Source organism: Lissotriton helveticus, chromosome 8 (assembly GCF_964261635.1).
Source record: "Lissotriton helveticus chromosome 8, aLisHel1.1, whole genome shotgun sequence".
Taxonomy (NCBI): Eukaryota; Metazoa; Chordata; class Amphibia; order Caudata; family Salamandridae; genus Lissotriton; species Lissotriton helveticus.
In genome coordinates this window covers 356593797-356619876 of record NC_136069.1, presented here as the reverse complement: position 1 = coordinate 356619876, position 26080 = coordinate 356593797, and the positions used below count along the sequence as shown (strand labels likewise).

The following is a 26080-nucleotide window of genomic DNA, read 5'->3' as shown; positions in this document are numbered from 1 at the left end:
GAGCTGCATCAATGGGCTGAGGATGCCGAAAACAGGTCTGGTCATATCAACCTCCGCCTGATGGGATTTTCGGAGGGTATGGAGCAGGGTCGGACGGCGGACTTTGTCGAATGCTGGGTGCGCTTGTGGATGCCCGTGGTTCACGGTTGAGCGGGTGCACCGTTCACTCACTCCCCGCCCACAACCGGGAGCACCCCCTTGACCGATCATCCTGCAGATCCTCAACTTTAAAGATCGGGACGCTATCCTGGCTGAGTCCCGTAAAACGCACCCTCTTAAATATGAGAATCAGACAATCATGATCTTTCCTGACTACAACCGGGAGGACCAGAACCAGCGCTGTTCCTTTGGAAAAGTCAAGCAGCAACTACACTCTCTCAAAATACAATACAGGCTCCTTTTCCCGGCCCATCTGCGAGGGGTATTTCAGGACAAAACTCTCTTCTTTGATACCCCTGATGAAGCATGGACATGGGCGACAGAGGACCGCCCGATGAGACTTAGCGCCCCAAATCCGGCCCCGTCCTGTGGCACTGGAGGTGCCCGGTGAGACATGCCGGTTCTCCGACCGAGAAGTAGGCACTCTGGTAGGCGCAGAGGCCAGAGGCGCGCATGCTCAGATTCTCCGATGGGCCTTTCTGGGGCTTATGCCCGAGCAGCCTGGTGGGGCTCCCCCTGCCAGGTGGCGCTCTGGCTCTTCGGGCCGCTCCGATCCAGGGACTGCATCACCTCCTCAAACATTGCTGGACCTGCCAGACGCTGACCTTTCCTGCAGCCCGAAGCTTCTTCCAGGGCCCGCTTGAACTTATTTCTCTCCTCAGATGATGGCCTGTTTCGCCCAGAGCTTACAGTCTGCCTAGTTGCTAACTTTGTTCCCCGATGGCTACAGTATGAACATCCTAATACGAGGAGGGGTCCTCCACGATTCCCTGTTCCCAAGCGTTTTAGTTTGGTCTTTTTTCTCTTCAATGTTTATTGTTCGGGCAACAGATGCTTCCGTTCCTGAAGTATACGGTGGGGGGAGGGGGGAAATGGGGATTTAAGGCCCCGGTTTGTTTTGTTTTGTGTTATTATTGTTCTTTGCACCAGCATCCCATTTCTACATCTAGACAAGTGCGCGCCACTCAACACTATGGTAAAATGTTTGCTAGCTTTGGACACGGTCCCACTCCGGCTGCCTCTACCATACTCGCCAGCTGTCCGGCCCCTTACACGCTTTCCCCCTGCCTGGCAACTATAACAGGACAATGACGCTCCATATAATGACCTGGAATGTTAGTGGCCTATTAGATAGGGTCAAGCGCGCAGCGGTCATGTGATATGCCCAGCGTCACACCGCAGACATACTCCTGCTTCAGGAGACTCATCTGATAGGCAAACACTGCCCCTTCCTGGCACGACATGGCTATGGTGGAGTCTGGCACTCTAGATTCAGCAGAGGGTCGAGGGGGTTGGCTATTATGGTGCGTCACACTCCTCCTCTGGTGGCATGTAGAGTGACGCTCGGCCCTCAGGGATGCTTTATCCTCCTGGAGAGGACCCTTGGGGATCGACCTCTTAACCTGCTGGCTTTCTATTCTCCCCCCACCTTGTTGGCCCCCACACTCCAAAGACTCACCTCCATGGTCGCTGCCTTGCCCTTGGTAATGACCGTTGAAGGAGGAGATTTTAAAGCGGTTATGGATCCCGGCCTTGACATCGCCTCACCCTCCTCCCCCTCTAGGATTGTCCAATCTGGCCTCCTCTCGACCTGCGCTGCCAGCCTGGGTCTCGGGATGCCTGGAGACTTTGGCACCCGGCAGCACGACAGTACACCCATACCTCAGCCTCCCACCACACACTGTTTTCCTGCCTGCCCAGGACTGCTGAGCGATCCAAGCTATTACTTTCCTCCCCAGAGGCTTATCGGACCATTCTCCGATGACGCTGCAGATAGGCTCTCTCCCTCCGTCCTCGTGCCCGATCTGGCGACTCAACGCCTGGTTTCTCCAGGATGAAGGGTTCAAAGAGCATGTAGGTGCTGTGCTTCGCCTCTATTTCACCACTAATCAAGGTTCAGTGTCCTCCTCTCGTACCCTCTGGGAGGTCGGAAAGGCCACCATTCTGGGCTTTGCTAAAGGCCAACTCAAACTTACCCGTACAGCACGTGATTCCCAGCTCACACTTTTGGAGGCGCAGGCCGCCCAGCTCGAGGCACTGCCCCCTGAGGACAGAACCGAGGCTAAGGACAGGAGGCTTACGTTTTTAAGAGATTAAATCAGAGAGACCTCCCTGGAGGCTGCCAAATTGCTTTGGCGATCTTCTGTAGCTCGGGTATATGGGTGGGGAGATAAAAACGGGAAGCTCCTCCATCGCCTGGCCACCTACCCTATGGCAACCGTATAATACCAGAGGTGATTGACACAGGCGGCAAGATCCAAAGTGCCCCGATGGCAGTGGGCCAATGTTTCGCCGTTAACGATGCCACTCTCTTTTGGCACGGACACCTAGCCTTTCGCTCCTGGAGCTCCTCCGACGCGAACGGTTCCCCCTTCCACACCTTAGTGAATCTGAGGCGGAGGCGCTGGACCTCCCAATCACCCCCGAAGAGGTTACTGGATGCCATATCGCGCATGGCGGACGGTAAGATGTCGGGACCCTGGTTTTGCCTCTATTGGTGATGGACCATGAAGCGGTGGATTGCGGTTCCTTCCATCCGGAGACGGACCTGGCCAACATTGTAGTGATCCCTAAGTTTCAGCCACCCTCAAGCTGCTGCTTGGACTACCGTCCCATCTCCCTTATTAACACTGAGCTTAAGATCTTCGCCTCCCTCCTGGCCAACCGCATACGACCGCACTTGGCCAGTCTGGTTCACCCGGACCAATGCGGCTTTATGCCTCTTAGAGGGACCAGGCACCTTGCCCTCGCGAATCGGCACTTGCTGTCCCCCTATTTGTCTCTCCTTCTCGTGGACTTTCAGAAGGCCTCTGATTCGGTGGATTGGGGTTACCTGAAGGCGGTGTTGGAAGAGTTGGGCTTTAGAATACCTATCCGCAACCAGGTAAAGACATTGTATTGTCAGCCCCGGGCGCAGGTTCTCGTCAATGGAGCTCTGTCCCGTCCCTTTCCTATTAGAAGGGACACGGGGCAAGGGTGCCCCCTCTCACCACTTCTAATTGCTTTTGCAATGGAGCCCCTTGCTTGCCTTATTCGTTCAGACAGCTCTTTCAGCGGGTGGAAGTGGCCTGGCTTTGAGGAGGAAAAGATCGCGCTCTATGCGGACGATGTGCTGCCATTTTTTACGGACTCTGCTCAATCGGGACCCCGATGCCTCTGGGCCTTGAACCTCTTTGAGCGCACCTCGGGCCTCCGGTTAAACCCGACCAAGTCTGTTCTGGCTCCCTTTACCTGTCACCAGAGTGCTTTGAATGGGAGTCGACGATCCCTCTTCGGCGGCAGTCCTCGGGTACTTGGGGATCTGGGTGGCCCTTCTCCCCGACCTCGCCTAGCCACTTAACGTCACCCCGCTGGTTAAGCGAGTCCGCACTGATCTCCTTAAATGGCAAACGCTACCACTGAACCCTCTGGGCAGAAAAGCCTTATTTAAAATTATGATTTTACCTAGATTTCTATACATGCTCCAGAATACGCACCTCTCTTTTTCCATATCTTGGTTTCGTGAGATGGATAGTTTGGCCACCAAGTTTTTATGGGGAGGGCGGAGCAAAGGCTGGCCCTGGCCCAATGCCGGATCCCGCCCTTTGATGGAGGTCTTGGGATGACAAGCTTATATCTTTATTATTTAGCGGCTCAGCTCCTTACCGTGCACGATTGGTTTAATGGCAGCTGGTCCGAGCCGGCGTACCATATGGAACTGCACACCCTTGGTTTTTCTGAAATCCCGGGGATGCTGTACAGAAACGCTGTTTCCCAAGCTCTCCCTGAGGTCACACGTGGAGTACTCCTGGCCTGGCAGGCCTCCCTGCGCCATACCCACTGGTCGGTCAAATTGACCCAGTATACCCCCTTGTGGTGTAGCACCAGACTCCGGGATGTTGCTTCTCTTTGCGGATTCCGTCCCTGGGATCTCATTGAGATTTTTCTACTGGTTGATGTCTGGAGTGGGACCCATCTACACTCCTTCCAGGACTTTCAGGCCCGGCATTCCCTCCACTCTCCCCAGTTCTTCCGATATCTGCAGCTACGTCATGCCCTCAGCTCCTATATATCAGAGGGCACTTCCTTGCCTGAATATAGCTCGCCCGAAGCTCAGGTCATGACTGGCAACCTGGGGAAGGGAGGAATCTCCCGCATCTATCGCTCTCTTACAGACAACACCCCCAACTCACTATCTCAACTCCGGGACAAGTGGGAGGGTTGGCTTGGGGTCCTGGAGGACGCTGACTGGAGAGACGCCTTAATGGCTCCCAAAATAATCGCAGTCTCAGCAAGGCTTCGACTAGTTCAAATATACTTCCTACACACTGCCTATCTTACACCACTGCACCTCCACCACGCAGGACTTCGGTCTGATGCTTCCTGTCCCCGCTGCCCTCACCTCCAGGCAGATTTTTATCACATGGTATGACTTTGTCCTGTGATTCAGAGGTATTGGGAATCCGTGACCGAAGAGCTCCCTGAGGTCCTGGGCTGGGAGATCCCCCTTGACCCTACGCACGTTATTCTGGGCATCACCGAGGGGCTGGATGGCGCCAGAACTGAGAAGCTCTTTCTTAATACAGCACTGGCAGTGGCCAAGAGGGACATTGTAGCTCACTGGCTGAACACTACTGCACCTACGTTGGCGCGCTGGCGCAGGGGTGTGGACTGGTGTGCCGCACAGGAACGGCCTCTATATGTGACCAGAGGTTGTCCCAAGAAGTTTCGTCGAATGTGGGGCAAATGGGTCGGGGTGAAAGAGGACGAAAGGGGACTGGTGTACTGTCTAGACCTGGAGAGGGTATGCCAATATAGTCCTTATGTATTTCTGCCTCTATATGCCAATGTGAGACGTTGGTGTCTTTGCCTTGTCTTTTACATTGTACTACTGAATGGTGCTGTTATCTTTGTTGCAACCTAAAATCAATAAAATTTGGTTAAAAAAAATATATATATATTTGGGGCTCTGGTGGGGTTCTACAATATAATTTGTGTATATAAGAGATTCTCTGACAAGTTGACTTCCAACACTGTGACTAAATATGCACATAAATCGATGGGAGGCATTACAGTTTTCCTTTCCTGTGAAAAGTTCATAATTTCCTTTTAGTATTCAGGAAATCGGCAGGGTGTGCCTCCAGAAATCTTGGAATACATAGCACTGGGAAATCCTCTCTTTTCCCTACTAATATTTTGGATTAGATCAGCAGAAAAACCAACAACTTATCTTCTTTCTAGACCAACTGATCGATTACAATCAGCTTTCTCGCTTCACAATTGCACCAGGTATATTTCAAAATCCAAACTTTAAAAAACATTTTTGCAACTGTCATCCTGTATTTCATCCCATTTTCTGAAAAGAGCTAACATCTTTTTTTGCATAGAAAGCTGATATTTTCATTGTACCAAATTCCCGTTGGGATTATAGGTTTAATTCCTGTAACCCTGCTCCTTTTTTGTTTTGAAAACCTGCCTCGTCACTGGTCTTACTTGGTTAACAATCACCTGCCCTCTTTACCCTGCTTTGTAGTTTAGTTTTCCCTCCTGTCCCTTTTCCTTTATTTTCTTCTCTCCATCTATGGCTTATTTTCTCACTCCTTCCCATCTTTTCTTTTCCTTTCTTATATTTTAGTAACATTTGGTATTGGTACATGTATCTCAAACAGCATTTCTATCTTACTATGGATTAATGCTGGACTTGCGTGTCATTGATTTTGCTGATATTTCTTTTTTGGTTCTTAATTCATGCCAATAAAATATTTGATTGAATAAAAAAAAGAAATATATATATATATATATATATATATATATATATATATATATATATATATATATATATATATATATATATATATATATATCTGCAACAGTATCCCATTATTTAGCTCCGGTAATGCATGACATCTACATTGTTTAGCCCCTCATCTTGTTGCACAAGATGTAAAGGTGAGGATGCTGGTTTAATGTTTTTCCTTGATGTCTGGCCCATTCTGGAATGTCAGTGATGTTTGCCAACATTTTGCCACCCCGTGATTGATCTATGCATTAAAAATACCTGTTTGGCTCGTGAAAGAAAGGTCGGTGAAATTAATATTTTCTCTTTCATTGTCTCTCGGTAAAGAAGATCTTGTTTGTCAGTGTCTAGATTAATCAATCACACCCCGGCTATCAGACAATTGTTTCTTTCAGTCATGAGTGAACGAATCTGCCTTAAAAAAAATTCCTTGAAAGAAAATAAATGGATGGTATTGTTTCTTGGTAAAGCTGAGGCCTTCAATAGAGAATTTTAACTAAATGTAGAATTAAGGGTCATTTTGAGTTTAGTGGATGCAGAGCATCTGCCAAAAAGCAGCGGATACCCCATCTGCCTAGCTCACGCTTTGCCAGTCCCACTTAAAGGAGGAATAAGCATCAGGTTTCCACGAGCAGAGCCTCAGATGGCTCCACCATCAGAAAACTTTGTCTAACTGCCTGCCTGCCACAGAATGGCTGCCTTATTTAGGACAGTCCCTCCAAGGTGCATTTTTAGGTCTCGGCCTAGCGGTACACTGCGCAGCGAAATCGTACCTACAACAAGGCAGGACCATTGGCTTTGTCAATGGTTATTAGTTGAACCTGGGGGCGCACCTCATCCCGCGGGTTGCAGCCCTGTAAGCTCGTAAAGGGGCGTGTCCAATGTAATTAAGGGCGTGATTTAAAACACATGACCTAAAAATCTGTGTTTAGCACGCTGTGCCGCCAACTTGTATTTTGATGTTTCTGTCATTGCATCCAGATATACGAGTGACATCATACCTACAACAAGGCAGGAAAATTGGCTTTGACAATGGTTATTAGTTGAACCTGGGGGTGCACCTCATCCCGCGGGCTGCAGCCCTGTGTGTGTGTCATTGTGCTACTGTACTCTAGCGCTGTATGTAGTGCACGCCGCACAAAGCGCTCATCACTTATACTCGGGAAGAGCACTGGAGCTTTAAGTGGATTAAAAAAACTAAGGGGGCTCGTAAAGGGGCGTGGCCACTGTAATTAAGCGTGTGATTGAAAACACATAAGCTAAAAATCTGTGTTTAGCACGCTGTGACTTGTATGTTGATGTTTCTATCATTGCATCCAGAGATACGATACAAGTGACATCATGCCTACAACAAGGCAGGACCATTGGCTTTGTCAATGGTTGTTAGTTGAACCTGGGGGTGCACCTCATCCCGCGGGCTGCAGCCCTGTGTGTGTGTGTCATTGTGCTACTGTACTCTAGCGCTGTATGTAGTGCACGCGGCACAAAGCGCTTATCACTTATACTCGGGAAGAGCAGTGGAGCTTTAAGTGGGATGAAAAAACTAGGGGGTCTCGTAAAGGGGCGTGGCCAATATAATAAAGGGTGTGATTTAAAACACATCAGCTAAAAATCTGTGTTTAGCACATGTGCCGCCCGACTTGTATTTTGATGTTTCTGTCATTGCATCCAGAGATACGATACAAGTGACACCATACCTACAACAAGGCAGGACCATTGGCTTTGTCAATGGATGTCAGTTGAACCTGGGGATGCATCTCATCCCGTGGGCTGCAGCCCTGTGTGTGTGTCATTGTGCTACTGTACTCTAGCGCTGTATGTAGTGCACGCAGCACAAACGCTTACCACTTATACTTGGGAAGAGCAGTGGAGCAGGAGGGCGCCACGCACGCACACTTTGCTCTAAGCTCTATAGTCAGGGCTTTAAGTGGGATGCAAAAACTAGGGGGGCTCGTAAAGGGGCATGGCCAATGTAATTAAGGGCGTGATTTAAAATACTTCAGCTAAAAATCTGTGTTTAGCACGCTGTGCCACCGACTTGTATTTTGATGTTTCTGTCATTGCATCCAGAGTGACATCATACCTACAACAAGGAAGGACTATTGGCTTTGTCAATGGTTGTTAGTTGAACCTGAGGGGGAATCCTCATCCCGCGGGCTGCAGCCCTGTGTGTATGTCATTGTGCTACTGTACTCTAGCGCTGTATGTAGTGCACGCGGCACAAAACGCTCATCACTTATACTCGGGAAGAGCAGTGGAGCTTTAGGTGGGATGAAAAAACTAGGGGGTCTCGGAAAGGGGCGTGGCCACTGTAATTAAGGGTGTGATTTAAAACACATGAGCTAAAAATCTGTGCTTAGCACGCTGTGCCACCGACTTGTATTTTGATGTTTCTGTCATTGCATCCAGAGATACGATACAAGTGACATCATACCTACAACAAGGCAGGACCATTGGCTTTGTCAATGGTTGTTAGTTGAACCTGGGTGTACACCTCATCCCGCGGGCTGCAGCCCTGTGTGTGTGTCATTGTGCTACTGTACTCTAGCGCTGTATGTAGTGCACGCGGCACAAATCGCTCATCACTTATACTCGGGAAGAGCAGTGTAGCTTTAAGTGGGATGAAAAAACTAGGGGGACTTGTAAAGGGGCGTGGCCAATGTAATTAAGGGCGTGATTTAAAACATATGACCTAAAAATCTGTGTTTAGCACGCTGTGCCGCCAACTTGTATTTTGATGTTTCTGTCATTGCATCCAGATATACGAGTGACATCATACCTACAACAAGGCAGGAAAATTGGCTTTGTCAATGGTTGTTAGTTGAACCTGGGGGTGCACCTCATCCCGCGGGCTGCAGCCCTGTGTGTGTGTCATTGTGCTACTGTACTCTAGCGCTGTATGTAGTGCACGCCGCACAAAGGGATCATCACTTATACTCGGGAAGAGCACTGGAGCTTTAAGTGGATTGAAAAATCTAGGGGGGCTCGTAAAGGGGCATGGCCACTGTAATTAAGCGTGTGATTTAAAACACATAAGCTAAAAATCTGTGTTTAGCACGCTGTGCCGCTCTATTTGTATTTTGATGTTTCTATCATTGCATCCAGAGATACGATACAAGTGACATCATGCCTACAACAAGGCAGGACCATTGGCTTTGTCAATGGTTGTTAGTTGAACCTGGGGGTGCACCTCATCGCACGGGCTGCAGCCCTGTGTGTGTGTCATTGTACTACTGCACTCTAGCGCTGTATGTAGTGCACGCGGCACAAATCGCTTATCACTTATACTCGGGAAGAGCAGTGGAGCTTTAAGTGGGATGCAAAAACTAGGGGGTCACGGAAAGGGGCATGGCCACTGTAATTAAGGGTGTGATTTAAAACACATGAGCTAAAAATCTGTGTTTAGCACGCTGTGCCACCGACTTCTTTTTTGATGTTTCTGTCATTGCATCCAGAGATACGATACAAGTGACATCATACCTACAACAAGGCAGGACCATTGGCTTTGTCAATGGTTGTTAGTTGAACCTGGGGGTGCACCTCATCCCGCGGGCTGCAGCCCTGTGCGTGTGTCATTGTGCTACTGTACTCTAGCGCTGTATGTAGTGCACGCGGCACAAAGCAGTTATCACTTATACTCTGGAAGAGCAGTGGAGCAGGAGGGCGCCACGCGCGCACACTGCGCTCTAAGCTCTATAGTCAGGGCTTTAAGTGGGATGCAAAAACTAGGGGGTCTCGTAAAGGGGCGTGGTCAATGTAATTAAGGACGTGGTTTAAAACACTTGAACATTATGAGCAGTGTGTGTATAACAGCCTAGTGGCGGCAGAATTCGCAGTATACTTACGGTAGTGGCGGACAGAGTTTGTACCGTTCGGCGCGGGCAATATTGGTGGTGGGTTGAGTACTTAACACGGCATAAGCAGTGTGTGTGCAGCCCATTGGTGGCGGTATTAATATGGTGTTACCGCTCTATGGTAGCGGTATTAGCGGTGTGTTACTGTTCAAGGGTGGCAGTATCAGGAGGGTGTTTGTGGCTCAGAGGGGGCTGTATTAGCGGTGTGTTACTGTTCAAGGGTGGCAGTATCAGCAGGGTGTTTGCGGCTCAGAGGGGGCTGTATTAGCAGGGTGTTGACTGCTCAGTGCAGGCAAGTTAAGCAGTGTGCTACGTGGTTCTCGCAGTAGGGCTAGCGTTGGTTTCACTACGTAGTGCAGGCGGCATTAGGAGCGGGGTTGACGGATACTTTCAGTATCAGCGGGATGTTTACTGCTCACTGCACCCTCACACACACCGCACCCTCACACACACTCTAAACCCTCACACACTCTGAACCCTCACACACTCTGAACCCTCACACACTCTGAACCCTCACACACACCGCACCCTCACACACTCTGAACCCTCACACACTCTGAACCCTCACACACTCTGAACCCTCACACACACTGCACCCTCACACACACTGCACCCTCACACACACTGCACCCTCACACACACTGCACCCTCACACACACTGCACCCACACACCGCACCCACACATAGCACCCACACACACACACCGCACCCACACACCGTACCCACACACACACACCGCACCCACACACACTCCGCACCCTCACACACTCCGCACCCTCACACACTCCGCAGCCTCACACACTCCGCAGCCTCACACACTCCGCAGCCTCACACACTCCGCAGCCTCACACACTCCGCAGCCTCACACACTCCGCAGCCTCACATACTCCGCACCCTCACATACTCCGCACCCTCACACACTCCGCACCCTCACACACTCCGCACCCTCACACGCCAAATACCACTCAGAGCCATATAATTACACGCCACATAATTACACTGCACTCAATGCAACATACACTCCAAATCCCACTCAGTGCCACATAATTACACAGCACTCAATGCAACATACACTCCAAATACCACTCAGTGCCACATAGTTATATGCAACATAATTACACTGCACACAATGCAACATACACTCCAAATACCACTCAGTGTCACATAATTAAACACCACATAATTACACTCTAGTGAATGCAAGAGATACTCCACACAATACCACTCAGTGCCACATAATTATATGCTGCATAATTACACTGCACTCAATGCAACATACACTCCACACAATACCACTCAGTGTCACATAATTATTTGCTACATATTTACATTGCGCTCAACGCAGCATACACTCCAAATACCACTCAGTGCCACATAATTACACGCCACATAATTACATTGCACTCAATGCAACATACACTCCAAATACCGCTCAGTGCCACATAATTAAACGCCACATAATTACACAGCACTCAATGCAACATACACTCCAAATACCACTCAGTGCCACATAGGTATATGCAACATAATTACACTGCAATATACACTCCAAATACCACTCAGTGCCACATAATTACACACAACATAATTACTCTACTGAATACAACGTACACTCTTCATAATACCACTCAGTGCCACATAATTACACGCAACATGATTACACTCTACTCAATGCAACATAAATACACTCCACATAATACCACACAGTGCCACATAATTATATGCTACATAATTACACTGCGGTCAATGCAACATACACTCCACATAATACCACTCAGTGCCACATAATTATATGCTACATAATTACACTGCACTCTATGCAACATACACTCCAAATAATACCACTCAGTGCCACATAATTACACGCCACACAATTACACTCTACTGAATACAACATAACCTCCCCATAATACCACTCAGTGCCACATAATTTTATGCAACGTAATTACACTGCACTCAATGCAACATGAACTCCAAATACCACTCAGTGCCAGATAATTACACACCACATAATTACACTCTACTGAATGCAACACAGACTCCACACAATACCACTCAGTGCCACATAATTACACTGCACTCAATGCAACATACACTCCAAATACCACTCAGTACCACATAAATATACGCCACAAAATTACACTCCACTGAATACAACATACACTCCCCATATTACCCCTCAGTGCCACATATTTACACGCCACATAATTACACTCTTCTCAATGCAACGTAAATACACTCCACATAATACCACTCAGTGCCACATAATTACACACCTCATACTTACACTCTACTCAATGCAACATAAATACACTTTATCTATCTGTCTATCGCCCTCACTGTATCTATCTATCGCCCTCACTCTATCTCCATCATTCTATCTATCGATCGCCCTCACTCTGTCTATCGCCGTCCCTCTATCTATCTATCGCCCTCCCTCTACCTATCGCCCTCACTCTATCTATCTATCGCACTCACTCACTCTATCTATCGCATCACCACAGCATCACTCAGCACCACCACAGCATCCCTCAGGGGCACCACAACATCACTATGCGCTACCACAGCATCACTGAACGCCACAGCATCACTTGTCGCCACCACAACATCACTCAGCGCCACCACAGCATCAATCTGTGCAATCATTCAACAACAACTGGTTCAAATATGTTCTCTCAATTTTTCAAGCTTTATTACAAATGTCACAAAAAGATGTTAATATTTCACTTCTGTTCTTGGATTTTCGTCACAATAAAATACACTGAACATAATCTTCACAAAAGTTATTTACAAAAGCTATTGCCATTATAAATTACAATAACTTTTATTTAAGTATTAATTATTAAAAAAATTAAAAGCCATTTTTATTTGTAATATTAATACATCTATGTCACGTAAATACAACACATATTGCATTACAAATGCTATAGGTGTCGCATTTGCGAAAGTAAAGACTATTGGCTTTGTAAATGACAAAGCTATTAATTTCGCTAATTTCAAAACCAACACATAAATAAAAAAAAATCATTTACAATACCAATAGCTCAAACTTTCCTAATGCGAGACCTATTGCATTGCAAATGCTTGTTCCTGTTTGGGATCAACTGGGGCCCTGAACAGGAAACAACAGTCATTAACCACATGCGCTGAGGAAAAAAAACAGCGTATCACGGCCAATTATTTTTTTAATACCCAAACTCCCCTTTAGAAGTTTGTTAATGCAAATTGACACACTTTGCTGAATGGGCAGATCCCATATACCTGCCTGTCTGTCTCAAAAGGATCAGTATATTTAGAGGAGTCACCACACAGTGAAGGCAGAGAGATCTCCCCCATAGAGATGAAGAATGTTTAAATCTGAAGCGAGGTCTGCGGCCTTGGGAACAAAGGCCATAGCCTCCACTGACCCGGCGGGAGCCAGACTGTCCGCTAGGTTCTGAACGACCCTTTAAGTATCACTCCTTACATCATTGGGTCTAAACCAATGGGCAGTCCCATATGGAGGCACTTTAACTGTAGACTGGGTCTTTTTCTCTTTCCCCACCTTGGACTTTACCCAATTGTTTCTTTAATCATTTGTGAACATATGACCACGCCCCTCCCATTAAAAAGGGTCTGAAAATCAGCAACACCTCCTAATTGCTTCCCTGTTTTGAATTTGCAAGCGGTTTGGCACATATAGCAAAGCACCAGTCTCTTGATTGCATTGGAAGCATGGGCCTTGGCAGGTGCAATTCCCAGAAGGTGTACTGATGCACGCTGGCGAGGGCGCTGGTGTTTTAACGCTGGGGTAATCATTTAAAAACCCTTTTTAAACTTGTATTTTATCGTTATTGCCTATTTGCACTTCTTACCTCCTCTCTCCCTCTGACGCCCTTTTGGCCTCGCGCTCCCCAGTCCACCACGGGGTTTCCCCGATTGTTGTGGAGGGAGCGCTCGGCAGGCAGCACTTCCAGGCTAGAGGTGGGGGAGGCACACTATAAAGCACAGCTTGGCAGCTACGCGCAGCGGACGCGTGCAGCGGGCGCGCCGGCGGCGCGCCAAAGGCCAGCCCGTCTGCGCCCGTCCGCGCCAGTCCGCCGGCAGGAGCCAGGTACTCTGCCATTTTTATGTCAAAAGAGCCCAATAACCCCAAGATAAACTATAAAAATACCAGACAGGAGTTAACTGCCCTCAGGAACCCCATCTCCTCGCTCACCTTACATACCACAACCCCACATTGCAGGCATACATTTCCCGCTGCTGTGGAAGGCCCCCTTGCATGCATTTATTGCAAATTTCAGACCAGTCCACCCCTGTCTCCTTACAGCCCTGTTATTATAAATCCGCCTGCTACCTCGGACGTTACCAAAGCTAGCTGGAATTGTTTTTTAGCCAATGTCCGCACCCTCCCCAAGCATGCTATTAATATCTGGGACCTCATCTCCTCCTCCTGCCCTGACATCGGCGTTCTTACTGAAACATGGCTGGCCTCCACTCCAGCCATCGCCATTGCACTCCCAGATGGCTATCGCATTCTAAAGGCAGACAGACCACGCAAAAAAGGCGGTGGCATTGCCATCATATATAAGGACCCTATGAAGGCCATCATACTAGATCAATTCTGCAACGACGCCATAGAAATTCTTATATTCAGAATAGACATGCACCCTCAGCTAAGCTGGAAAGGAGCCTTGGTCTATCACCCGCCTGGACCACTCCTCCCCTCCCTACCCCATCTAATAAATATGATTGCCCCCCCATGTTATATCCTCAAACAAATTCCTCCTGCTAGGGGACTTTAATGTCCATAGTGAGATTCTCGAAGATCCAGAAGCAGCTACCCTCCTGTCAGAAATGGCTGCCCTAGGTCTGACCAAAATTAACGAAGTGCCTACACATACTGAAGGCCACACACTAGACCTGATCTTTTCCAACTCCCCAGAGACACCTTACAACACCACCAGACCTCTTCTATGGTCAGACCACTCAATAATTAATTGTAACCTTAAAGACCCCTATGAACGTGCAGTCAAGAAAAATCCCGCCAGACAGGCCCACCGACAATGGCATAAACTTTCACCTGCCCTCTTTCACGAACAATTTTCTCCCCCTGATGAGCCTACCGCAGATACTGTAGACAAACGTGTTATGGCCCTACAGGACGCAGTAAAATCTACCATTGATTCTATTATTCCCCTCAAACAATCCTCTCACGCACCCAAACGCATTCGGACCCCCTGGTACTCTTCCATGCTTAGAGAAGGGAAAAGCATATGCAAAAAGCTCGAGCGCCATTGGTGCCGCACTAAGGACGTCTCTAACAAAGAGAAATACAAGGCAGCCCTTGGTACCTACCATAAGAACCTAAAGGCATCCCGGAAAAAGTACATAGCTACCCAACTGGAGCAAGCCGATAACGGTCCCAAAACCCTCTTTGAGGTCCTTAACAGCCTCATCAATCCCACTGCCTGCAGCCCTGCTGAAGAACCCACTCAATCCCTATGCAATGAAATTGCTAATCACTTCTCCCAAAAAAATCGATGACATTTACAAGAAAATATCTGTATCACATGCAAATCTCAGTCACAACATGGTAATTGATCCCGCCCACAGACCACTAAGTCTCAACACTCTGGATAAATTCCCCCTCCTGACCATTCCTGAAACCGAATCAATGCTTACTTCAGCCAAATCAGGCTCTCCCAAAGACCTTCTCCCAGCCAAAATGGCCCAAAAACTTGCAGCCGAACTGGCCGCGCCTCTATGTGCTGTCCTGAATAGTTCCATCAGTGAAGGCAAGCTGCCGGATGAATGGAAAGCGGCCCAGATAATGCCCATTAGAAAAACAACAATCTGTCTCCCGATATCATCACCAACTATCGGACAATTTCGCTTCTCCCCCTCTATAGCAAATTATTAGAAAAACACAGCAATACACACCTCTCTAATTTTTTCGAATCCTCCAACTGTCTCGACCCCACACAATCGGGATTCCGTCCCAAATACAGTACTGAAACCGCCCTGGTCAAGGTGATCGATGACATCAGTATGCAGGCGGACGCTGGTCGAGCAGTCATTCTCGTACTGCTCGACCTCTCCGCTGCATTCAACACCATTTGCCATCAAATCCTGCTAGAAAGATTGGAAGCAGTTGGGATCCAGGACACTGCACTGGATTGGATTGGATAAGGGACTTCCTCCATGGAAGAACACAAACAGTTCATCTTGGTCACTTCAGCTCGGAAACCACCCCAGTGACTAAAGGAGTACCGCAGGGCTCCTGTCTCAGCCCTTCGCTGTTTAACATTTATGTTGCCCCTCTTGCCGCCCTCCTTAGGGATAACGGATTTGTCCCTCTCACCTACGCAGATGACACACAGCTTCTCCTCACCTTCGAAAAAGACACCCCGAATATTAAAAACATCTTCCTAGAAGGTATGAGGATAATAACAACATGGATGAGTAGAAACTTTCTACAGTTAAACGCAGGTAAAACCGAAATAATGCTCTTTAGAGAAGCTGTGTCCACCTGGTCCCCCAGCTAGTGGCCGGAAGAAATGGGCCAGGCACCTTCCCCCAAGCCAGTAGTTAAAAACCTTGGAGTTTTAATCGATAGTAAACTCAGCCTCGACGAACAAAACAAGCCTGCTTTCACGCACTCAGTCTTCTCCGTAAAGTCTTCCACTTTCTCCCCTCATCCACTCGAAAAACTCTGGTTCATGCCCTGGTCCTCAGCCGCCTAGACTTTAGTAATGCCATGCTGATAGCTGGCAAAGAATCTGCCCTGGACGACCTTCAGGTGGTGCAGAACACAGCAGCCCGCCTGGTAACCAGCTCACCTTACCGTACTCCTTCATTGCCCCTGCTGCGTAAACTTCATTGGTTACTTATTCGCATGAGAATCAAATTTAAAATTTGCTGTCTTGTGTTTAAGAGCCTTAACCAACTTGGCCCCTTGTACCTGACCAACAAACTGACTAGATACTCACCCTCCACTCAAAGGGGAAAGGTCTTCTCACTATCCCGCGAATCAAACGAACTAGATTGGGAGGCAAATCATTCTCCCATCTAGCCACCCAATACAGGAATCAGCTCCCATTGGACATTCGCCTCGGCACCAACTATCTTAGCTTCCGAAAAAAACTGAAGACCTAACTCTTTTGTTAAAATCCCCAGTTGCTACACCTGCTGCGTCTATAGTGCGGAGATAACCCATGTGGGGTGATTCATGCGCTCTACAAATGACAAAAATAAAATAGATTTAAAAATTGTCAGCCATTCAAGGGTGGTTTGCCTTTGATATGGGGCCTTTGGGAAGTAGCAGGAAAAGACCCACAGACTGCTGGTTCTCCGGAGTGCTTGGCTTAGAGAATGGATTTTGACAGGCACCGTTTGCCAGTCATCATATAGATGTATAATATCTCCAAACACATCTTCTGAAAAATACAAACACATACTAGGAACAGTTTATGTTAGACGCTGCCATCTACTTTATTTTACTAGAAATTCCGTTTGCTATTTTTAATTATTTTTGGTTTTTTGTGACCAATTTGGGTAATATTTCACAAATATTACCTTACTATGTCTATGGCTGGAATATGGTTTTATCAAACTGCGTTGGGTCCTTCAGGGATCCTTGAAATAATAACAGACAGACTGGGCAGACACACACACACACCCCATAAACACATTCTCTCTCCCAGTCTGTCTCTTTATCTCCCTTGCCCCTCTCTTCTTCCCCTCCCTCCCATTCCCCCTCCATATATGATGCAGCAAAGAGATAAATCAGAAACTATTTACAAGACCGATTAGCAACTGTTAAGCAACTGGTTGACCCGAAGGGGTGTGTCCACTGCCAATCCTAAAACATGCTTTTCCTCCTTTAGTTAAAGCAGCACTCCATAGATGCCCAACCCTCTCCTTGCAAGCAGGAGTTGTGATAAATTAATTTTGAGGTGTTATTTATGGCTCTCATAGGAAGCCTCTATCGTTTTTTTCAGTTTCTGAAAGTCATAACTCCTTGCTATGACATCACAACTGTTAGTAACAAAACTGGTTATCAACTGTTATGATGTCATAAACGCCGCCTTTCTGAGAGCCTGTCAGTGCACCTCTGCTTGTCTCTTTAAAAGCAGAAAGAACAGGTGCAGGAGATGGAAGGAAGGGAGGCAAGGTAGTGGGTTGTGGTAAAGGACAGCAGGTAAGATATTTATTTTTCACATTTGCGTCAGGGAGTAGAGGGCATGTTATGTATAGCTCTCCCATTATCCTGTGCCCCTGCACAGTAGTTGAAAGCAGGGGCAGATACATTTGGGGACTAGAGATAACATAAAATTATATTTGGGTAAAAAGTGAATTACAAGGATGTTTTTGACCTCAGGGTTCTGAGTAGCATCATAGACATCTCGAGCTTCACTCTCGCCTATATGACCTCACTCAGAACCCCTCGGTGAAAAACATCCTCGTTATTCACTGGTACTCATCTATAATTCTATATGTAAAAAAATCCAAAACCAACCTATAACCTCTTGACAACTTTAGGCCTATATTAAATCAGATTTCTAAGGCAAAGCAGCACGAACGGGTGGTAGGGATGCAGTCTTTTATCGACACAAGCAACATGTTAGTGCTGCCAGGTTTTAGTCAGGTCGCAAAGCACAATGTATATGGTAGTAACAATCTTAGATGATCTGTTCTGGGATGTTGCGAAGAATGCTGGGGGCGGGACCGACTTTTCTTGACATGACAGTGGCTTAAAACCACATCCTGCTCTCCTGCCTCTAATAGATAGGTATGCACAGCAGAGTTAAGATCAAATCTTTCATCTCCGGTTTTTTCCCTCCAAACTTTATGTAACCATTTTTGACAGTGTCACTATCCGTTACAATGAGAATAAAACATTTACTGACAAATAGTTCCAACAAAATTCTTATAACATGTTTGCTCGATTTAAATGAATATTAGCTACAGTTTGTCTCCCTATCTTTCTATACAGTCCGTTATGAAGTTTTTGTGATGAACTTTTGCATATTTTGCATTTATTAAGTCACTCGCTTTTTCAGTTGTTAGGGATTCAGAGGTGGGGCCAGGTCTGCATGTGTTCAAAACATTACCCAGAGGCTCTCAAATGTGTCCCTTCAGTCATGGACATTTGGCGTTTAACTCTTCCATGGCATAGATCGACCACATTTTGTCCACCACTTGTTTTTCAGGGTGCTGGGGGAAATTGATCATTTCCAGCGGTGGAAGACGGTGACTGTAGATGCCTAAAACATACATAAGAAGTTTATCTAATGTAATCGTGAGTGGGCAGTCAGAATTTTTATCTGGTTCACCTAGTAGCAGGGGGGTTAATTGTAATGTAATGGCTGTTACCATTTTCCTTCGTTCTAGTACCTCTTTCCAAAATGTTTATGCACCATTGCTAGACCACCGTATGTGTGCCATGATGCCTTTTACCCCACATCCTCGCCACCATGTGTAAGGGCGACCGAAGATTTTGTGGATTCTAGCAGGGGCTAGGTACCATCTCATCAAAAGTTTTTAACTGTTTCCTTTGCGTTGACTACGTATTGATGCTGAAGCTGCTCCAGTCCAAGCGTTTAAGCACGAGTCATCGCTAATTTGGATGTAGATTGTAAGTTACGTAATAACTTGTATAACACTGAGTTGTCTTTTATTAAGGATTCGATGATAGCGAGATCTCTAGTTGCTGCCATGCCCAGTCCAGTAAATACTTTAATTATATCTATATAAATTGATTTGCTGTAATTGCCATGTTTATGAACAGAAGGCAAGGTTTCTTGGGGGCATATTGTCAAATAAATCTCTTACCCTTGCTTGTTTGTTCTAGTCATTTTGTAACCCGCGTCTAGATATCCTGGAGCAAAATCAGGGTTGTGTAGTGTTGGTGACCTTGGTTAAAGGAAAAATGTAACTTCCCCTCTTCTCACAAGTGTGTCCTAGTGTTTTAGTGTAGTTTGAGTTGCATATACTACGTTTGTTTCTTTCTCCATTCTAGAGGAAAACCCAAGGTGAGGTATACAAGGGTCTTGCTTGAATATTCCCTTTCTATTCTTCAAGTGTTTGTAATAATAAGGGAATGTTAGTATTATAAAGCTTTTGAAATTTTGTTGGTAATTTGGTTGCTCAATTTTAAAAGAAGCCTGCAGTGAGGGTGAAGCTGCATGGTTGCATGGTATCAATTAGAGCTGGTGAGTTTTAGGGCATTCCTTGTCCTAATAAGTTTCATAGAAGTGCTATGATACTGGGCACATTTTATTTTATCTATTGACTGTCTATGCTTTATAAAACTCAACTATGGAGTGTAAGAAATTGAGTTCTCGATTGAATGTGGTGAGAACCCTACTCAAACCACAATCCCTGTCGGAGTGAACCACAAAAAGTCACTAAATTAACGTGTGCTTAACCCTTTGGTAGCTTGGCACAAAACCAGTCAAGCTTAACTTAGAGGCATAAAGTAAAGTATTTATGCAGCACTTAAGCAGTAATAAAGTGAAAACACAACACAAGAAAGGTCCCACAACAATTTAGAAAACTAGAGTAAAATTCAATAATTTTTTTTACACCAAAAAGATAAAAATCCATATCTTTAGAACTCCCTAAAGATCACAGTGCCATCCACAGACATCTATCACACGAGACCGGGGCAAAGTTGAAAGTTCTGGTCGACCACGATGGAGCATGGTTCGGATACACATGTGCATTGGGCCCTGTCTCAATATACCTTTAGTTTCACAAGAAATTTTTAAGAAAAATAGCTAAGAGGGTGCGGTTCAGTGGGGTAAGGCAACCACCAGCATCCAAGGAGGAAGCAGCATCATCGGGGTTTTGCTGGATAAAGTTGCAGTGAAGATTTCTATGTTCAGACTTAATCTCTTTTTGGAAGTCAAAAATCTCCAGTGAAATGAAGCTACAGGATGTAGCCAAAAAGGGCTCCACAAGGCCGGATACCCTTTCTGCAAAAAGCTGCTGAACAAGATTTGCTGCTGCAGAGAAGAATGTAGTGGGAGCTACTGCAAAGTTAGGGCAACTGGCGATGCACGTTGAGCTGATCAGCGAGTAGGTAGGTCCTTGTCTCCTCTAGGATCTCACAGCAGTTTTTGGCCGAAAATATGCTGTTCTAAGATTTGATTTAATTTAGGCTGCATGGGCACTTTTATCACCACTGTCAAGGTCCAGAACTGGGTGGGGACCACTTGGAGGGTAGGACTCACTTCAGGCAAAGTCCAGGTGCAGGGTCAAGTTGTTGGACCTTTTTGTGTCCCCCGTAGCTCAGAACATGAGGCCAGCAAACTAGCCATTGTAGTCCCTCTGCTAGTCCTGGGTTCAAGCAGCAAGGTGGTCCTCCAGCAGCAGGGCAATCAATTGAGAGTTCAAGGTAGGCTTCCAGCAGCAGGATTGTCCCCAGAAGTACAAAGCAGGCCTCAAGCAGCAAGGCAGGCCTTCTGAGATTCCTCAGCAGGTCCAGTAGTGAACTGAAGACTGGGTCTGAGGGTCATATTTGTATACCTGGTGCCAGCTATGAAGTGAAGGAAACTTCTGGAGCCCACCCCCCTTTCCCCTTCGCCTCAGATGGTTCTGGAATTTCCATAATCCTTGCCCTGGTCCCAGGATATCTGGGGTGGCAAAAGGCTAGTGTAAAGCCCCTTGGGAGTGTGCTGAGGAAGCTTCTTTGAAATGTAGGTGAGGCTGTGCACAGCTCTGCTTCCACCCCACCCTGGCAGGATTGCCTATCCTCCCATTTTTTATTAGCATGGGAGTTGGCCATTGTGTATTCCTACCAGACAGTGACACAGTCACGTGGCCCAGAACACAAGCTCCAGGAATCAAATGGTTAGGAAAAGGAAATGTCAACTTTCTAAAAGGGCCATTTTTAGAATTGTGACTTAAAATCCAACTTTACCATTAAAAATGATTTTAAATAACAGTTTTTTAGACAACAAAAGTGTCATTCCCACCTGTTCCTAAAACAATTATCACTTGTTTAACGTAACTAGGTAACCCAAAGTTATCCTATGGCAGAGGTACACCTCACAGTAGTGGAAAACAAATTGAGGCTTTTTTCTCTACGAGGACATGTCAAACTTAAAAGTACATGTCCAACCTTTTAGATACACAAGGCCCTGCCCTATAGGCTACTAAGGGCCTACTTCAGAGGTGACTAATATGTATTAGGAAGGGAGGTTTAGGTCTGGCAAAACTTTTTTTGCCAAGTCAAATTTGTTGTTTAAAACTGGACACAGGCTGAAATTGCAGGCCTGAGACATGTTTTAAAAGGATACCGCAGCAGGTAGCGCAATAAGTGCTGGTGGCGCACTAGTAGCATTTAATTTACAGGCCCTGGGTACATGTTGTAACACTTTACTAGTGACTTACAAGTACATTAAATGTGCCAATCAGATGTAGGCCAAGTTTGCCATGTTTACGGAGTGAGCACAAGCACTTTAGCACTGGTCAGCAGTTATAAATTATAAATTGTACATAGTCCTAACACCAACAAAACAAATTCTAGCTAACAGGAGGAGAGTAGGCAAAACGTTTGGGGGAAGACCACTCAAATGCTGACTGGTCTAACACATCACATCTATCAGCAGCCCCACTACTTTCTCTCACTAGAAGAGCACCCACTCCACACTGTAATCAATCCTTCAGTGTCCTTTCCTCCATATTATTTAGAGCGTACCATTGCTTGTCAAATTGGTTTGCTCTATATAATCCAAATATATGCAGGCATCTCTGAATAATACTTAAAAAATGTTATTATTATTTTTCTTATAAAGATATGTAATCTATATACAGACAGTATTCCATATCTTGCATGGTATGGACAAGAGAGATTTGGTTGCATAGCAACACCGTAGAATTCAACTCTAAAAGCTATGTGACAGCCCAACTATCTGGAGGGCGTTCGCCCACTCGCACAAGCATAAATACCCCAGCACTAATGAGGGCAGTCTCATGGAAGGTCAGGGGTTCCAAGTCTCCTGTAGCTGTTAATCAGTGCGGATGTAATTTCTAAATCATGACAAGGGTCTATGGCACAGGCCCACGACCCACATACATTCATCTCTCTATCAGTCACAATAACAGGAAATACACCACTTACATTAGCTCGTGACCTACCAATCTACCCTGGTCTGACACTACTGTGTCCCAAACTTCTAGCGTCTCTGATCTTCCCTAATAGGCAAATAATTCATAAGTTCTATTTTTTTTAATTTAATACATCTGGCAAATTGACTTCCAATAACATTGCAGAAGCCCACAGTTTGTGTCGCTGAACTCAATTGTAATTGGACTAACACTAACTCTTTTAACAGCAGATGTGTTCCTAAAATACTATGAATATTCACGTAGAAAGAAACTGTAATTTTCAAACATTTTCTAACAAACACTGTCATTTCAGTGGCGGGAGACAGTAAAACTATGACCATTGTTAAGTGTGCATTTTCTAAGTACACTTTTCTCTGGTCTCAAATAAGTGAGTGTCTGAGCAGGATCTGTTATTCCCCATTTACATGTGGACCCAGCAATAAGACTAGAAATAGTTCTTTTCTGACGGGATCAACACCTCTGCCCTACTGGTGAAATATAAACTGTGCTGGGACATCGCCAGTTTGACTGTGTATTTCCTAATAATAAAAGGGAACTGAACATGCTTGCCGAACACAGCAGGTACCAAAATAACTATTTATGCATAAATCCCACCTGAGACCACTTATGAAGGCGGTCTTGTTCATACCTTGGACTTGTTAAATCTTTCAAGAGTATGCAGTAGTTTCGCAAGATTTATTTTTGTATCTTCTTCACAGAAGAAAATCCATGATGAGTTTTTTCCGTAGGATGTTGAGAATCTTGAAAAAAGAAATAAATAGTTACTTAGCAACTATGTGCAACTTTGTAATAAGGGTTTCCCACACTATTCCTCACAGTGACTTTTTTGTGTGTTACAAGCCCATTATAAAAGGAATAAATGAAAAAAGACAGTGGCTTACCTGAAGTCTTCTACTCACTGTAAAGGGGGGAGGGGTGGTAATGGATGCCGGTGTCAGCAGAAGACTCCAGGCACAGCCCATCATTAAGGGCAGAAGGTTCCCGCTCCATCCCTTTTTCAAACATGATGGACATTTATCATTTTGGGGTCAAGTAGCCAGGTGCTTTAAATGCGCTAATGTGCAGGTGCCTGGAAGCCAGAGCTAAGCTTTGCGATGTGAAGATTTTACAGCCCTAAGGGTATGACCTCATCAGCCTGGCAAAACCTTGTAAAAGCCTCACCTCCTCATGAAGAGGGTGTGCTTCACCGAAAGACTCAGACCTGGGCTCTTCAGTTTTAAGCCCTGAAGTGCCATGGGCTGACTGTCTATCAGTGACGGCTCTCAGAAACCCCATCACACTCTGATGAGTAAGGGAAGGCCCTCCTCTCATTGGTTGATCCATGACTAAGTCAGCAAATGAGAGGAGTCTGCCAGATCATTTGTCTGCCCATTCCTTTCCTGAAGCCTCAAGCAACCACTGAGGCCTTTCTACTTCTCAATCTGATGTCACCACCATGACCCGGTAAGTGTTTGTTGTTGAATGTTGGGTGTATGTGTACCTGTATGAATGTATGTTTATTTGTGCATGCATGCTTAGAATGGGTGTGTGTGCTTGTGAATGGTGGTTGTATGTGCGTGCGCTTGTGAATGGATGTGTGTGAGTGTACATATAGCTGGTTGGGTGTGAGTATATGTGTGCTTACAAGTGGATGGGTGGAAGTAAGTGTGCATGTGTGCCCACCCCACTGATCAGCCACATTATGGGCTCCCATTGGGAAGTCTCACTGGCCATTCACAGTATACTACAAGTTGGTTGAAAAGAAGGTAATTTATCAAAACATCTGTACCCAGTACTTTAACTTGTGATCATACAATATGTATAAAGGGCCCTCTTTATTACTACAGACCTGAGTAAAAACTACTGCAAGCAAATGTCCTGGTAAGAAAAAACAAGTTACTTACCTGTACACTGTGGTTCTAAAGTATTGATCTTTCATAGATTCACATGCTTGAAACTTCCCCATCATAATCGTAATCATAAACACTCTGTACCATGTAAGTACAGTCAAAGACAGAGAAAGCAAGTGACATTGTTAACAAATTCAAATTGTTTTAATACACCCAAACTTCAACCAATCAGAGGCAAGACCCTGAACCACTCTTCACTTGCAGAGCCACCAGACCTCAGATTTCGAGCACCAGTGTGATAAAATAAATATAAATCCATGAGGTATATAAGTGGTGAGCCTAAACGGGGAAGTGGGTGTGTTGCATGTGAATCTATGAAAGATATCAATACCGGAGAACCGCAGTGTACAGGTAAATAATTTGTTCTTTCATAGATTCACATGCTTGAATCATAGTAGCCAGCAGTAAGTCAAGGAGAAAAGGAGGAGGGTTAGGCAAAACCAGTTTTGCGTTCTGTGAATATAGAATTTCAAGCAACGTTTGACATCCAGAGAATGGAGAGCCCTCTCTGTGGTGGAAGAAGGGTTCTTAAAGTATGTTGACAAAACTATAGGTTCATTCAAGAGGAAAGAAGTTAGAACCCTATGGGATTAATTTAGGATTGATTCTCAACAATACCTTATCTTCTCTGAATTGTAGAAAAGTTTCAGTGATCATAAAGTCTGAATTTCGCTACCCCTTCTGGCTGATGTGAGGGCTAATACAAGGCCCCTGAGACATATTTCATATGCGCCTTATGGACAGGCTCAAAAGGCAGTTTCATGAGTTGATAAAGAACTGTATTCTACTGCCAGGATATTGCAGGAGGTTTTATCGGTGGGAAGGCCCTAAAAAGGCCCTTCAGGAATTCCTTTACCAGACTAGTGCACCATAGAGAGGTTTCTGCGGAATCTGGAATAAACTGCCAAATGCACTTTTATTGAAGAGATCGCCAAGCCTGACTTTGCCATGTGAAGGAGATAACGCAACGATTGCTCTGGAGAAGAGCAAAAAGGGTGTTGATCATTTTTGATGTACCATTAACAGAATCTCTTCCATTTAGCCACATATGATTTATTTGTAGACAAAGTTTGTGGCTGTTGCAGAACAGATTTGCATTCTGCCAGAATAGTTAGAGATCCAAAGACATGGTCATGAGGTTCCATGCAGACAAATTGAGAGACTTTATTTGAGGGTGCAATATCTAGCCATTGTTAATGGAAATCAGGATCCATCGGTTGGGACTGGATGTGTGGACACACAAACTTTAAGAGAAGTTCTGTGTACCTATACGGTCTCAGCCA

General features: G+C 45.8%; 1 protein-coding gene across 4 annotated transcripts in view; it reads right to left on the bottom strand.

Moving 5' to 3' along the window:
* B3GLCT (beta 3-glucosyltransferase) overlaps window positions 1–26080 on the bottom strand; it is a 1060368-nt gene that overhangs the window by 591472 nt on the left and 442816 nt on the right. For all 4 annotated transcript variants that reach the window (XM_078657144.1, XM_078657145.1, XM_078657146.1 and 1 more), the window contains exon 6: window positions 23537–23648. In XM_078657144.1, coding sequence (XP_078513270.1) covers window positions 23537–23648 — 112 coding nt within the window. The remainder of the gene's footprint in view (window positions 1–23536; window positions 23649–26080) is intronic.